The 14,442-nt window shown below is 31.7% G+C and overlaps 3 protein-coding genes across 3 annotated transcripts; 1 reads left to right on the forward strand and 2 right to left on the reverse strand.

Annotated features, from left to right (window-relative positions):
- Positions 1–4,833: 4,833 nt before the first annotated feature.
- On the reverse strand, positions 4,834–7,675 carry LOC100789786 (chlorophyll a-b binding protein CP26, chloroplastic). Its single transcript, XM_003548201.4, has 6 exons — positions 7,159–7,675; positions 6,661–6,745; positions 6,487–6,537; positions 6,270–6,390; positions 5,731–5,865; positions 4,834–5,183 (listed from the first exon to the last, which is right to left on the reverse strand). The coding sequence occupies exons 1-6, from the start codon at positions 7,373–7,375 to the stop codon at positions 4,923–4,925; spliced, it is 870 nt and encodes a 289-aa protein (XP_003548249.1). The 5' UTR covers positions 7,376–7,675; the 3' UTR covers positions 4,834–4,922.
- A 1,004-nt stretch (positions 7,676–8,679) lies between these two features.
- Positions 8,680–11,814, reverse strand: LOC100804802 (ATP-dependent RNA helicase glh-2). The gene is made up of 3 exons (XM_006599580.4): positions 11,551–11,814; positions 9,694–9,868; positions 8,680–8,946 (listed from the first exon to the last, which is right to left on the reverse strand). The coding sequence occupies exons 1-3, from the start codon at positions 11,681–11,683 to the stop codon at positions 8,853–8,855; spliced, it is 402 nt and encodes a 133-aa protein (XP_006599643.1). The 5' UTR covers positions 11,684–11,814; the 3' UTR covers positions 8,680–8,852.
- An 855-nt stretch (positions 11,815–12,669) lies between these two features.
- LOC100527331 (uncharacterized) lies at positions 12,670–14,317 on the forward strand. Its single transcript, NM_001251380.2, is given in 2 exon segments — positions 12,670–12,853; positions 14,000–14,317. Coding segments are annotated over 2 exon segments (297 nt in total). The 5' UTR covers positions 12,670–12,761; the 3' UTR covers positions 14,205–14,317.
- The last annotated feature ends 125 nt before the right edge of the window (positions 14,318–14,442 follow it).

Consider the following 14,442-nt stretch of genomic DNA (forward strand, 5'->3'; position numbering starts at 1 on the left):
CTTTTTTTTTTCTTTTTTGTTGTGACAAAACATCCCTTTCTTTTATGGTTTAGCTGGTTCAAAAATAATTTAAAGTATTTAAAATAATTTTGTCGGAATCGGAACTTCTATTTCATTTGCTTTAAAACGTTTAACCTTTTAAAGTTTGTCTAAAATGTTTTTATTTGAAATTCACTATATATTACAATGGTTTAAAATTTAGATCAAACTTCCGTTCAAACTTCAAATGGTCTAATTATCTCTTATAATATACTTCATTTTAGTTTGAGTATAGTATAATTGTCCGATCCGATAGATTAAGCCATGAAATGAAAAATTAATTAATTTTATATTCAATTTAATTTTTAAAACGGTGGTGCATTAGTTTTTGTTTTCGTTATTTGCATAGAATACTACATCACTAATCAAATACATTTACACGCAAAAAAAAAAATACACTTATACACCAATTTAGATTTTCCAAATAATAGATAAAACACTAGAATGAATTCATGTAATGCATCATAAGACCAAGACCTTATATATATATATATATATATATATATAATTATATATATATATATATATAATATATATAATATATATATACACACATATGCTGATCACAGTATAGTGTGATTAAACGCTATTAATACCAAATATCATGCCAAAGAAAAGAATCATTTCAGAGTTATTATTGCCAAAAGCTATCATTATTTGTTGCGTAAAACGGGCAAGTTATATATTTAGACAATGTTATCATATTTCCAGCTACTTTTCCATTATATTTTAAAATTCTATTAATCATATTTATCACGTGAAATTTCCATTCAATTATATTAAATATGAATATTAATTAATAACAATACTAATATTTACTGGAAAATTATGCTTCAGTAACATATAATTTTGTTTGTTCATAAATAATGAAATCGAAAGGTATGAAAGTAAAAACCACCAAACCATGAAAACATCGAGTAATGCAAATTTTTTTTTGGAACAAAGAGTAATGCATTTGATTAAACATAATGCTTTTATGAAACTTCATAAATAAAAGTATTAGCAGAAACACATTATTTCGTAGTATTACCAGAAACTTCATAACATGGTAGTATTTATATTATTCGATTATGATTTATCTCACTTCATTTACTTTTTTGGAACTGACACTCTAACTTTATCACCTCATTATAGTGAGATTGTGATTTTTGAGGTGACATACAGCTTGCAATTGTATCCAGGAATTACAATTCTTTTTTCAAGTACGTTATGAGTCATATGTTTTTCAGCTTTTGCTTAGTTAAACCTTATTTAATGCTAAAAAGAGTAATGATATTTAACTGATATATTTTTTTTTATTTTTCTCTCATTTTTTAACATTTTATTATTTATCATTTTTCTAATAAAAAAATATATTTAGTGAACACCAAAAACTTAATTTGTTTCTGTTTGATTTTATTTTGTGTATTTAACCTAGTTATAGTCCATTAATATTTTGACAAACTATACAATTTTTTTATATGATCAAGTTATAAAATTTTAAAAATATAAAAATAAACTACATTTTATTATATGTATTTAAAAAATTATATGAATACGAAAAAGTTATATGATTAATTATAAAAGTGTTGATTGGTATAAAATATTTCAATATTATTGATATATGCTGAATAACAAATTTAAGCAAAACGTTATAAGATGTCAACTTTAATTTTTAAAATTGGTCAAACCAGGATTATGGAGCTTAGTTCAGTACTCATTGAGCACAGAACTCCTTCTAAGATTACTTTTTGTCCAAGAAAAGTACATTAAAGACTATTTTCAAAACTTTTTTTTTATTTTAGACGTAAAATGTTTTTAGTTTTGGGTGTGTTAAACATTTTCAAATAATTCAACTATTTAAAAATAAGTATTGGAATGTTTTCTGTATTTTTTACATAATAATTGTTTTCATATATCTTTTCGTTAATCAATGTATAAGATAGAACAATTAGTTTTAAAGATTTTTTTTTTCGAAATTCATTATTTCGAAGAGACGGTGCAACATAGCAATAATATCAGTGAAGAAAATCAAATGAGACAATTAATTTGTGTGGGTCCCACTGATAATCGGGTTACGTTTGTCACGTGGTCGGGTAGAGCATGAGCAACACGCGCGCGTGGGCACAGATTCCCTCGTTTAATCAACACTTTCAAATTCAAACTCGGCCACAATCCTCTGTTCTCGCATCCATCGTAAGTTCAAACACGCCTTACATTTCATTCGTTCAAAACTCAAGTTAATTAACAACATAAAAACACAAATAGTTATCACATAGTTATTTCTATACAACATTTTATTCCACATTAAATATATATTAATTTAAGTAAATACTAGTAATTTTTTTAAAATTTAATTTTTTATTTTCTATAAATATCTTTTTGAAATAATTTTGTTCAAAATATGAATAGACATTAAATATGATATTTTTCTCAATAGAAATTCAAATTTTAATTTGTCACATTACAAACATTTAGTTTCTTTCATTCAACCTTTCTTATAATTAGAATTAGATGAATATAAGTTAATGATTCTTTTAAGAAAAACAAAACATGAACTAGTATTAGTAAGGTTTCATGATGGCTGTTGCTGATAATGGGATTTCTAATACACTTTTATATACTTTTTTGAATTTATTTTGTATTATTAGTTAAAATTTATTAAAAATTATTAATTTCTGTAGGTTTGATTTTTTATTTTATAATTTTTATTAAATTTTAATGAATAATAAAAGAGTGTATTAAAAAAATGTAATGTTATCACTAATTTTTAAGGGAAATTAATATTTTAAAGTCATGAAAACCTGAAAAATGGGTTATCGCAAAGTACTTTTTTCTGCTTTTTTGGGTCTCCCCATTTGTGCTGTTTCAGAGGTTGCTGACACCATTCCCACTTCACAGTCCTTGCTTGCACACTATGTTCTTTCTCATTCATTTTGTCATTAATAAAGAAAAAATCTTGATTAGATTTTTCGATTAAGTTGTACTTTTCCATTAGCACCTTCAACCATGTTCTCCATAATATTGGACTATTAGGATGGAAGATTCCTTGATTTAAATCATATAAGTTTTTTTAGGAGAGAAATGTTAATATAAGTTAAAATAGCCGTGGACCTGTTATTTTGTTCCATTGGCCAATTGGCAGCATGATCTAACATAATTGACCAAACTATAGTTATTTCGAAACCAAATAAAAAATACTACAAAATGAGACAAACACGAAATACTTTGTTTGCAGATAACCGACAATTTTGTTGGAATATTTAATTTTGAATGATATTGATAATACATAGTAAAAAAGATGCCAGACATAATTGGACCACGACTATGCATAAAAATAAATTTAAGAAGATGGGCGTTATAAAAAAATTCACGAGATAACTGAATAATGAATGTGGAATTGTTTATTAAGTTAGTCATATCATGAGTTATGAAGTTATGATTAATCTGATAAGGTAAATCGTCATGTAACTTAATATGAGCCTTAATCCTGTAAAAGAAGCACAATAATCCAATACAAGACCATAACACAAGTCCTTGATGCAACTAACGTTTGGTTAAGACAGAGAAGAATATGGAAAGTTTGTACTAAAAGAAGATAGATAAAGTAATTCTATGTCATTACCATTAGTTTATTCACAAATTATATGACAAAACACAATTGGTCTTGTAACTTTCTACTTTGTCCTTGTGCAGAAGCAGCACAGATTCCCTAATAAATGTTGGCTGTGTTGGATTAATTAGCCTTTTTGGAGATTGGAGCATAATATGAATGTCTATCTAGTAAGATGAACATATTATAGAGGCAACCATGTACTTGTGCATGAAGCGTTGGCAATGCCTTGGGAGGTAAAAAAATAATAAAGAGAATGGAAAGAATCGTTGGTGTTTATGAACTCAAAGGATTTAGTTGCATAAAATAAGGCATCCCTCCCTTCATTCGAGGTAGAGGCAAAATAAGCATGCTCCGTTGAAAACTCATGCAAAACAATTTCTAGAAATGTAAACAAAAGTTAGAAGTTTCAGTTTTATTCAAGCCCTTCTTGTAAGTTGCATTATCTTTTCATGTGTGTTATTCTCATGTTCATGTTTATCTTTATCGATCCAGTCACATTTCTAGTTGTGTATCATATAATATAACATTATGGAGATAATGCCTTCTCATGATTGCATTGCACTCTAGAGATTGATTGCATTTCAGAATTAGCAAGTACGTAATGAGGGCTCCTTGTCTTGCATGCACTAAATGAGCTTCAGCCATGATTTTGCTTCCTAATATCAACCGATTAATTACTACACATGAAAAATCATCTTGCTCCTCCCTTTTGCTTAGCTTACATCAGATTCTTGCGAATTAACTAGCTGAAACTCCCACATGCTTTTGCCACTAATTCTTAACGCACAACTGTATAGAATTCACTTGTGAATTTTACTTATCGTGAAGTTAATGATTTTGACTATATCATTTCCTTGTATAAAAAAGTTTTGCTTCTATTGTGATTATCTTTTGTTATTGTTAAATGATGCATATATCAAGTAGTAACTTAGATATACATTGATTTATCTACAACCTTTGAAGGCCAACCATTGTCTAATATGTTTCTATGATTTAGTCTAAAGATATGAGCAAAATTATGCTGCAGTGATCCTTCAACATCCTGTCAAGGGAAAAATCCAGTTGAACTATGAACTATCTTGGCTTTCAAGCACTGTAAGTATTAAGTTTGAAACTAAGAATTTGTGTCCATTTAGTGCTTTGTGGTATGATTTTATTTAATTAGACACAGAAAAATCGGAAGAAATTCAAGAATTGAGTTCCAAGGAACAAAGCCAAATGCCTTAATATCTCAGTGATATGTATTGTACATTAAGTAAGATTGGAGAAAAACATGAAGATGAATGATTTAGAGAGTTGGAGCTCTCTCAGCAGATCCAGAAATGACAGTGAGCAAGTTGTTGCCAAAAGGGTCACTGAGATGTTTTGCAAGGTTCTCAACAGGACCTTCTCCAGTGACATAAGCTTGGAAGTAGAAACCAAGCATGGCAAACATAGCAAGTCTTCCATTTTTAATTTCCTTCACCTTTAGCAGTGCAGCTTGGTCTGGATCATTTGCAAGCCCCAATGGGTCAAATGGACCACCTGGATGAAGTTTGTCTTCGAAATTCTGTTCAAAATAGGTTACAATTAGTAAATAAATCAAATCATTAAGCGTGCGAATGGGATTGTTCATGCTCCACAAACTTGCTTTTGAATGTGTCAAATGGGATTTTGCAGGAAAAAAAAAGTTTAGTTGTTCCTTATAATCAAGTTTGTTATAAGGCATTTAACTAATTACGAAAAAATGTAGCTTTTGTGTTGGGATGCGAATTTTATGCCACGCTTTACTACAAACTTCCTTATGAGATTAAATTTCTAAACGTAACTCAGCTTCAAACTCAATTTTAGCCAAATATCAAGATCATTGAAAATTAAGTTTGCTAATGCTTATCCAGACACACACTTAACATTTTGTAACAAATTATTTCAAATTTATGAACACAGTGCTGATGTGCACAGACTAATTCAGAAATATAGCAGCAATAAGATGGTTCAGTGGAATAAATAATACCCTTGTTGTATTAATATTCATCATGTTATAAGAAGGTTGAGAAAAAATGTATTGACAATGACTGCAAATAAATATTCAAATTCAAATTGAGCAATTTACATACCAGGCCATTAATAATTCTGTAGTACTCTGCACCTCCCACAAGAACAATCTCAGCAATGACAGCCACAATAAGATTGATGGGGATGGGTTTCCCGAAGTAGTTCAAGGTACCCCCATCAAGAAGCAGAGCTCCAGTCTGCATCGATTGCATAAAGAAAATTAACTTCCCTTAATGTAAAGAATACACTCACAAAATACATTGCTATGTGCTAAATTGAAACTTTGAGAGTAAGTAACTTTAGTGAAAACAAAAACAGATTATTGTGCAATTATCAGGATTAATTTAAGACATGGTTAACAATGAGCACTATAAATTTGATGATGAGATGGGTAAAATAAAAGGGAAAGAAACATTCTCTCCGTCTATGTTGAATTTGCACCAGAATGGACATTTACACAAATAATTTGCTCGTAGAAGAGAAACTGAAGAGTCTTTCATTAGCACTTGTAAGATCTATTGAATTTCATTTGTTGAGTGTCATAAAAAAATAATGTATTAGTGAACTTGACACAGTGAAAGTTGTTATAAAGCTTGCAAACCTTGAACCAAACAGCCTCAGGACCGCAGTTTGCTCCATATTTGTTGAAGGCCTCGGGAATGATGAATCCAGCAGCACCAAGCATTGCCCATCTGGCGTGAATCAATTCAAATGCCTGATATCTGCATTAGAGCATCAACCAATCAAACCAACATTAGAATACAACTAATGTAACATAACACATACATAGATATCTAAATTGGGAGTGTTAGGCATACTTGGAAAAATCTTCTGGCTTCTTGCTAAGACCAAATGGGTCATAACCATAGCTGCATGGACACACATTACCAAATTAAGTAAAACAAGAACCAAAAAACTTCACAAACACTGTTTGTTTAATGGCTTGCATGTTAATGTGAACTAAAAGTGGACTATAAGAGAGGAGAACATACTCTCCGGGGACTTCTCCGGTCAAGTACTCTGGGATCTCAGATCGGTCCAAGAGACCCTCAGGCAAGAAGATCCTTCTGTCAGGACCTGCAAAACAAACAGAACAAAATAAGTATAGCAACTAGTTAGCACGTGTAACACTCGCTAATGTTAAAGCTACCGAGAGTAACTTTAAGATGGATCAATGTTAAAGGAACAATGGATGTGAAACCAAAAGAGAAATTACTATATGATCTCAAACCATCATGTGTTCATGGTCTTGACCAATCTTCATGCCACATATAACTGAGATTTTTTATTTTTGAGAAAAAAGTTAATAATACTCAATTACATGTCAAGTGAAGATTAGTCAGGATCATGATAGTCCTGGATCATATAATAATTTCTCAAAACCAAACACCCTAGTATTTGTCTTCCTTCAACTACATGGTCCAAAGAACACAGGTTGAATTAACATAAGTTACATAACAGTTGAAACAAACATAACTTGGGGGACTTACCATACCACTTGGCAAGCTCATCATTGGCAGGAGCAGCAGCTGCAGCTTTTTTTGGAGGTGCAGCCTTCTTTTTGGAGAAAAGAGCCACAGTCTTGAAGGAGGCAGGGCTAGAGGCAGATGGAGCTGGCCTTGTGGCACCACTGAGGTTGATGGGGTTTCCAAGCATTTCTGACATGCCAAGGGAAGCAGCAGCAGTGGATGCTGCAAGGGAAGCCATGCTTTGGAATCCTCACAAAAAGCTCAGGTGAATGTGGTGCTGATTCACAAGCCAAGAGGGTGAAGGATGGAAGGTATAGAGGATGGAGATGCAGATACTATATCCATGGTCTGGTGGATGTGGACGTGCCACGTCAGATTCATCAACATGGACTTTGATTGGTCAACGTGAGAGATTTGTAATCCAATGCAAGGAGTTGATTGGTTATTCTATGATGATGGTATCTCCTGAGCTGGAAGATTGCTTGGTTTTGATAACATGTTTTATCCTCCAACCTCTTAGACTTTTTTCCATCAACCATTTTCAGTAGAAGTAATGGCTACCACATATTTGTAGTAGCACTCACATGAGTTACTGTGAGAGTGAAAAAATTTGTTTTCTTTTGGGACCATACTATTACTATGGGCGGATTTGTATTGTGAAAGAAGAATTTCTATATATGGCCCACCAAACTTCACAAACGAATATTTTAGAAACACACAATTCTTGTACCATTGCAGCTACCCATTTGAATTTGGTGCCACTGCACAAGGTCTTATTCCATGCAAGAATCCACTTTTTGATTTACTAAAATATTTGAAAGTATTTCACACTTTGTTAAAAGTTTAAACACGCCCTACCCCTCAAAAATAAATAAATAAGATTTCAAACAATTTTAAGACTTTCTCCAACTTTGATGATAGACAATTCATCCAATACTACGAGACTCAAATCAGTTATCGATTCAGTTAACACACTGGATCAGTGAGCACTGACGGAATCAATTAATTACTAATTAAATTACATGATTTTTTTTTTTTTGTAAAAAATCATAACCTGTACTTTGAACAATTATTAAAGAAAATTATACTACACATTTAAAAATTCACAACACACCAATTCACTTAAAAACCTTTTAGTCACTGGTTCACTGGATCATTTCAACCAATTAGGTCGGTTACCAATTCACTCAAAAAACCAGCCCAGACACACCTGCTGCATAGCATTTCCTCCAATATCCAGTTCAGATAAGCTATATTAACGGTTCCCAAACAGACCAACTCGAACGGCCTAATTATGTGTGTGTTTGGGAATTCTTTTACACCCTTCTAAACAGAGGTTTCCCACATTCCAATGCACAAATGTAAAAAAGAAGAGAAGGATGGATTGGCATTAAGTTCAACTAAACAGATTTCCAAAAACACACTAGGTCGGTTTTGATGACCATGTAATTCATCCAAGATTTGTTGGAAAATTAGCTTAAAGGGCCTCACAATATTCTGGCATTCAGAAAATTCGTACTGTTAAACGATGGCCGAATTCAATTTCAATTAAGGGCAACTAATAGCTCCCGTTTAAGTATTAGCATGATAATTTAGTATCTCATGTACTGCTACGAGTCTGAATATGCTGTTTTTTCCTTGATTTAGTATATAAAATGGAAAATATTGACAGTTTTTTCTTTATACAACTGTACTTAAAATGGTCTCTTCTTCCATTATCTTCTCCACTTGTCAATTTCTTTCGATGTTGCCTTGATAAACTTTTTAGTATTAATGACAAGGTCGTCCACAAGTGCAGTAATATCATCCCTGAAAATAACATGAAATATCCAAAGGGGGTTAAAAATGAGATGAAATTTGAAAACTAGCCGGTAGTCACAGAACAATTTCACATGTATAAAAATCTTTCAAGCAATAAGATCTTTGCAGTTATGGTATACCTGAAGAATAGTGAATAGAGCCCATTATAACCACACACTGACCGTGTTATGCTAAGTTGTAACAGTTTTTAGTATTCTAATTACGTAATCTATCACAAAATATTTATGTCATGTTTTATTTTCCAATTAGATAAAATCACCAGGTCCTTGAATTTTCCCAATACTACATCTAAACCACGATCCTCACTAAATAAAATTCGTAGTCCCAACTCCTAACTTGAATAAATCAGTAATCTAACCACGCCCATTAAGCTGCTAATTGAACAAACAAAATTATGCAAAGGTTTAAAGAAATGTAAAAATAACAATTGTATTTAGACACCAAAGTCTTGTTACAATTTTTTTCTTTACAATGCAACTTATTATTAGTTTCTTTTTACAATCTTCTAATCAAATTTACTTATTTACGTATAACTTTTTTTAAAAAAAATCAAATACAGGAGTTTCATCTCTTTTGGCAATAAACACAAAAGTATTAGCAAAGAAAATATAGAAAGCACTTTGACCAATTGTCAGTAAACTAATAAAGTGAAATAACATAAAAGGATTCAGACAAATGAGCATATCTGCAATTAAAAGAGCATAAAAAGTATTGATAGTTAGACAATTTACTTACTCAGAAATGATGCTTCTAGAACCACGGAAAGGATTTCCAACATTTGAGTATCTCTTGTTCTCATCTTGTGCAATTCCTTTCCCCACACCATAGCCAAACCCAAAACCAACTCCACATCCAGCTCCAAATCCAAAACCAACTTGGAAACCAGGAATTCCAGGGCCAAAACCCACTCCTGGAGTCAAACAAATATTTTGCGTAAGATTCTATGAAGCATAAAACAACAGGAAGTATGTTCAAACAAACTTAAAGATTAAAACATGAACAAGATCAGTAAGCAGCATAAATTACATCTTCCCGCTACTATAGAGCAAGGGATGATTCCAATTATTATTAGAGGCATTGGAAAAATCATCTACTAGCCTACAACCATGCAGAAGAGAAATCTACAGTAAGGTTGAGACAAGAAGATAAAAAGTAGCACACTACATCTCAATATTATACTATTTTAGATTTTAAGAATATTTTCAGTTTTTCACCAATTCCACAAAGGAAAAAACAACTATTTGTCAAAAGTTAACAAAGATTTGTCAGAAGGCATAAAGCAGAGTAAGGATTTCAACAAAGTGTTTTCTTAAACAAGATCAATTAAAGAGATTCCTTGTCATGGCTGTAAATGTCTGGTTTATACTATAAAGACCAAACCAACTATCGAGCACCAAAATTTACCTAAATCCTGCACAAATCTCTCACAAAAATTTAACTATTTAACAGATAAGACTATCAAAAGAGGACTTTGTAATGTTATAAACCGTAGTTTACCAATGACTTGCAATGCCTTAAAGGTTGACATGCAGACAACTTTTGGTCAAAGAGGGGAGCAACATCCCACAATACAGTAAAAAAATCATAATGTCCAACTGAGCAATTGAGGGAGAACCCCCTTTTCATTCATTTATAGGTAAGAACAATTTATTAGTCCCAGTCCCACCAATGATTTCCAAAAGTGGTCACCCCATTCAAGAACTTAATGCCAGCATCTACAAAAACAAAACTACAATTCCTTGTTAGTACTTCCCTTTTCTCCCAATTCATCACTCAGACTTCTCTCTCCAGAGGGCCCTTCATCTTCAGATCATTAATAAGTCAACAACCAAATGTAAAAATAAACAGCACAGGTTTTTGAGATTTCAATCTTATAACTGCAAACTTGAATTCCAATGACAAATAAAGATCTATAAATGTTGAAAATGATTTCTCTTTTCATTTTTTTCCTCAAAGGTATTTTCTTCGGAAGCAATACTATTCAAGGCATTGTAGGACACTAAATGTGGACACTTCTTCAGCAAAGATTTAAACCTTAGTTTGCCACATTGTAAGTAACTAACCCTTTCACTAAACCCAACCTCCCGTTGGTATTTCTGTTTTAATTTTTAATTACAAAAAATGTGACCTTATTTTTTTTTAAATACAAGTAGGAGACAAATAATTATACTCAAGTTTAGATCACTATCAGCGCTAAAGTTTTCTCCTGAGTATTCCAGGCAACAACATACTCAGGCCTCAAACTCAAGACTTTATTTTGTTGTTTTAAAAAACTTTTGCAGAAAACAATCTGCAACTAAAACTTAAAAGTGAAAATAAAAAATGAAAATAGAAAACGATTTCTCAATTCAAAGTCCAAACGGTCCTTTTCTTCTCTGAGTCCTCCTCCCCTCCCTGTGAAGAAGGGAGTGATAAAGCTAAGTTTTTGCACACAAGCTTTCACATACTAGAAAAACTACCAGTCTATGACACATAATGATTCATCTCCCAAATTGTTTTTACTAATCGACATAGAACCATTACATAAAAATTTAACAACTATGCGAAATTGAAGCAAATGAAGGGTACAGAGAAAAAGGTTGAAGAATGAACCTCCGAGAAGGCCAAGGCCGAAACCGAGGCCGCAGCCGGCGCCGATGCCGAAGGCGGGGCCCACCTTGCCGAACTGATCGGACTTCACCACCGGAAGCTTCCACAGCAAACTCTTGTCGTCTTCGCCGTTCATCTTTCTATGTTGGTATGTCTCTCTCTCTCTCTCTGTTTTCAATTTCTTTCTGTCACTGTCTCTGTGACAGAAAAGAGGAAGAGTACTATACTATGCTAAGTGCTAACCAATTACAATACTCTTTGACTATGTGAATATTTTGTATTTTTTTGTCAGTAATTGACTATGTGAATCTGAATCTCAAAGTGTTTAAAAAATTACTACATAAAAAGGAAAACTTCATAAAAAAAAAGGGTAAAATTATGAAGACCAAATTGTTCAAAAATTATTAACAGATACAAATATTGAAAAAGACAGAAATGTTGAATTTAAAAGTTTGTTAAACATTTGTGTAAGAAAAATTGTGAAATATAAAGACCAAATTTACCCATGTTATGAGAGATTTAATTCATAATAAGTGTATTTTTATTTTGTTTTAAATAGTTAACTATAAAAAAATTATGATAGATATTATTTAAAAAAATCTAAGGATTTTTCCGTATTGTTCATAAAAATTGAATCGAGACTTGATTAGATCAAAAGACATAGTCAATGGATAATAAGTAAATATTTTTTTGTCCTAGACGAAGGAGACTAGGTTAGTGGAAAAAATGATTATCAGATTAAAAATAATTAACGAACAAATCTTCAAATTTATCATTTATGTTAATTTCTAATAAATGATTATATAAAATACTATATATTATCAGTTTTTATATTATTTTCTTTTGTTAATATATAAACAAATAAAATCAAATTCGTAATATCTTTTATTGAAGGACCAAAATATAATTTTTTGTTGTGTGTCTGGAGACTAAAATAAGAAAAATATAAAATATATTTTAAAATGTGTGTTAAAAACTTAAAATTAAAATGCTTTTTAACTCCTCTAAAAAATACTATATTTTCTTTGACCCTATGTATCGACAGTGACATGGCATTATTTTTTTTTTATCAATTTACCAAAAAGAAAGTGATATGGCGTTCAAGGACTCCCTGATTTTCTAGCAAACCAAACACTGCCTTATTTCATCTCCAGTTGAAACAAACCCTAACATTGCAGTGATAGAGCAATAACCTAAGAAGAGAAAGAGAGAGTATGAGTAACGTGACAGAGAAATTGGGCATCAAGATTGAGAGGAACCCTCCTGAAGACAAGCTCACTCAACTTGGTGTTAGGCAATGGCCCAAGTATACTACTTCTTTTCTTTGCCCTCTTCCTCTTTTTCTTACTTTTGCCCTAAATTTTATATATACATTTATTGCTTGGTCTTCTTGAGTATTGTGGTTGGTTTTATTTATGATACTTTCTATGTAATGTTACTAATGTTTCTGATAACTTGACAAACAAAATGATATAATCTGAATGCAAGTATGGATGGTAGGGATTTGTTATTCAAATCATATGCAATCTAACTCAATTGTGGCTCATCATAACAACAAATAATTGTATTGTATATGACAGAAACAGAATAACTACTAGAGTGTAGCAATAATTTTTTACCTGATTGTATTGTCCGGATGTGTCCTATTGGCTATAGTCATGATAAGCCTAAAGAAACACAACAGAACTTATCATATTGATTCCTCAAAATGTTCTCTTGGGAAATTCAACTGAATGAAGGACCATTATCTGCTAAACAATGTCAAATACTATGTTCAGAGATATGACATTGATACTCTCATGTTAGTCATGTGTCATGTGATTTGAGTTTGTGGTTCAGTAGTTCAAAATCTCTTGGTGAAGGGTATATATATATATATATTTGACACAAAAATCTACTGCAGAGATGAGGTTCAATAAATGAGGCCCAATGTGTCCTATAATTATTTCATTTGCTTAGCATTATCATGGATGAGACATTTGTAAATTTTTTATCACTAATCAAGATTGATGAATAAACTTGTGATCAATTTACTTGTTTTTGTTTTAATTTTATAAACTGTCTCTGTGTGCTTTGCGTGTTGCTCACTTAAGTTGCTTGCTTGCACTGATGCACTCAAATGTTATCACTTATTAGAATGTGGCTCTCATTTTTAATTGAATTTAGGGTCATAAGTTTTAATGATGGGTAGAATGGATATTTTTAGAATTTATTTTGAATTATTGAATGTAGTTAGGATGTTTGTCTAAATTGATTTCAACCATAAACTTACATTGGCATGTATTTTTCATTGGGAAGTGCATGAAATGATTTTCCAATGCCAAAACAAAACAGGGACTTAAACTTTCAAGATACAAGTTTCTACTCTTAACTAAATTTTCTTCAAGTACATGTTTGTTCTTTCTTTTATGAAGTTGTTTCTCTATGTATGACTCATTCTGATGTAAAACAGATGGGGTTGTCCTCCAAGCAAATTCCCGTGGACATATGAATCTAAAGAGACCTGCTATCTCTTGGAAGGAAAAGTGAAGGTTACCCCTAGTGGGGCAAATGAGTCAGTAGAAATTGCTGCTGGTGATTTTGTTGAGTTTCCAAAAGGGATGAGTTGCACTTGGGATGTGTCAGTTGCTGTTGACAAGCACTATAACTTTGAATAAAATCCTACAAGGGATATTCCTAATGAATGAAACAGGAGGACTTTCTTGAACAAATAAATGGCTGTAATGTTGAGTGAAATAAGAACTTTTAAGTAGATTTCAGTTTTTGTTGGTAAAGGTGTTATTCTCGCTTTTCTTTCCTTTTGTCTCCATACTTGTTTCATTTTCTTCTCTCTCTCTTCTTTTTTTTTGTGATGACTTGTTTCATTTTCTGCATTTGCCCTTAAAAAAAGCTGGG

The sequence above is a fragment of the Glycine max genome, chromosome 16, assembly GCF_000004515.6.
Source record: "Glycine max cultivar Williams 82 chromosome 16, Glycine_max_v4.0, whole genome shotgun sequence".
NCBI classification, from domain to species: domain Eukaryota; kingdom Viridiplantae; phylum Streptophyta; class Magnoliopsida; order Fabales; family Fabaceae; genus Glycine; species Glycine max.

What these genes read in the sequence shown, in the direction of transcription:
- LOC100789786 (XM_003548201.4), bottom strand. Translation starts at nt 7,375, where the DNA reads ATGGCTTCCCTTGCAGCATCCACTGCTGCTGCTTCCCTTGGCATGTCA. An exon ending in TGAGCTTGCCAAGTGGTATG is followed by an intron (nt 6,746 to 7,158) that starts GTAAGTCCCCCA and finishes TTTGTTTTGCAG; the next exon opens with GTCCTGACAGAAGGATCTTC. An exon ending in AAGCCAGAAGATTTTTCCAA is followed by an intron (nt 6,391 to 6,486) that starts GTATGCCTAACA and finishes GCTCTAATGCAG; the next exon opens with ATATCAGGCATTTGAATTGA.
- LOC100804802 (XM_006599580.4), bottom strand. Translation starts at nt 11,683, where the DNA reads ATGAACGGCGAAGACGACAAGAGTTTGCTGTGGAAGCTTCCGGTGGTG. An exon ending in CGGCCTTGGCCTTCTCGGAG is followed by an intron (nt 9,869 to 11,550) that starts GTTCATTCTTCA and finishes GTTTGACTCCAG; the next exon opens with GAGTGGGTTTTGGCCCTGGA. An exon ending in TCTAGAAGCATCATTTCTGA is followed by an intron (nt 8,947 to 9,693) that starts GTAAGTAAATTG and finishes TGTTATTTTCAG; the next exon opens with GGATGATATTACTGCACTTG.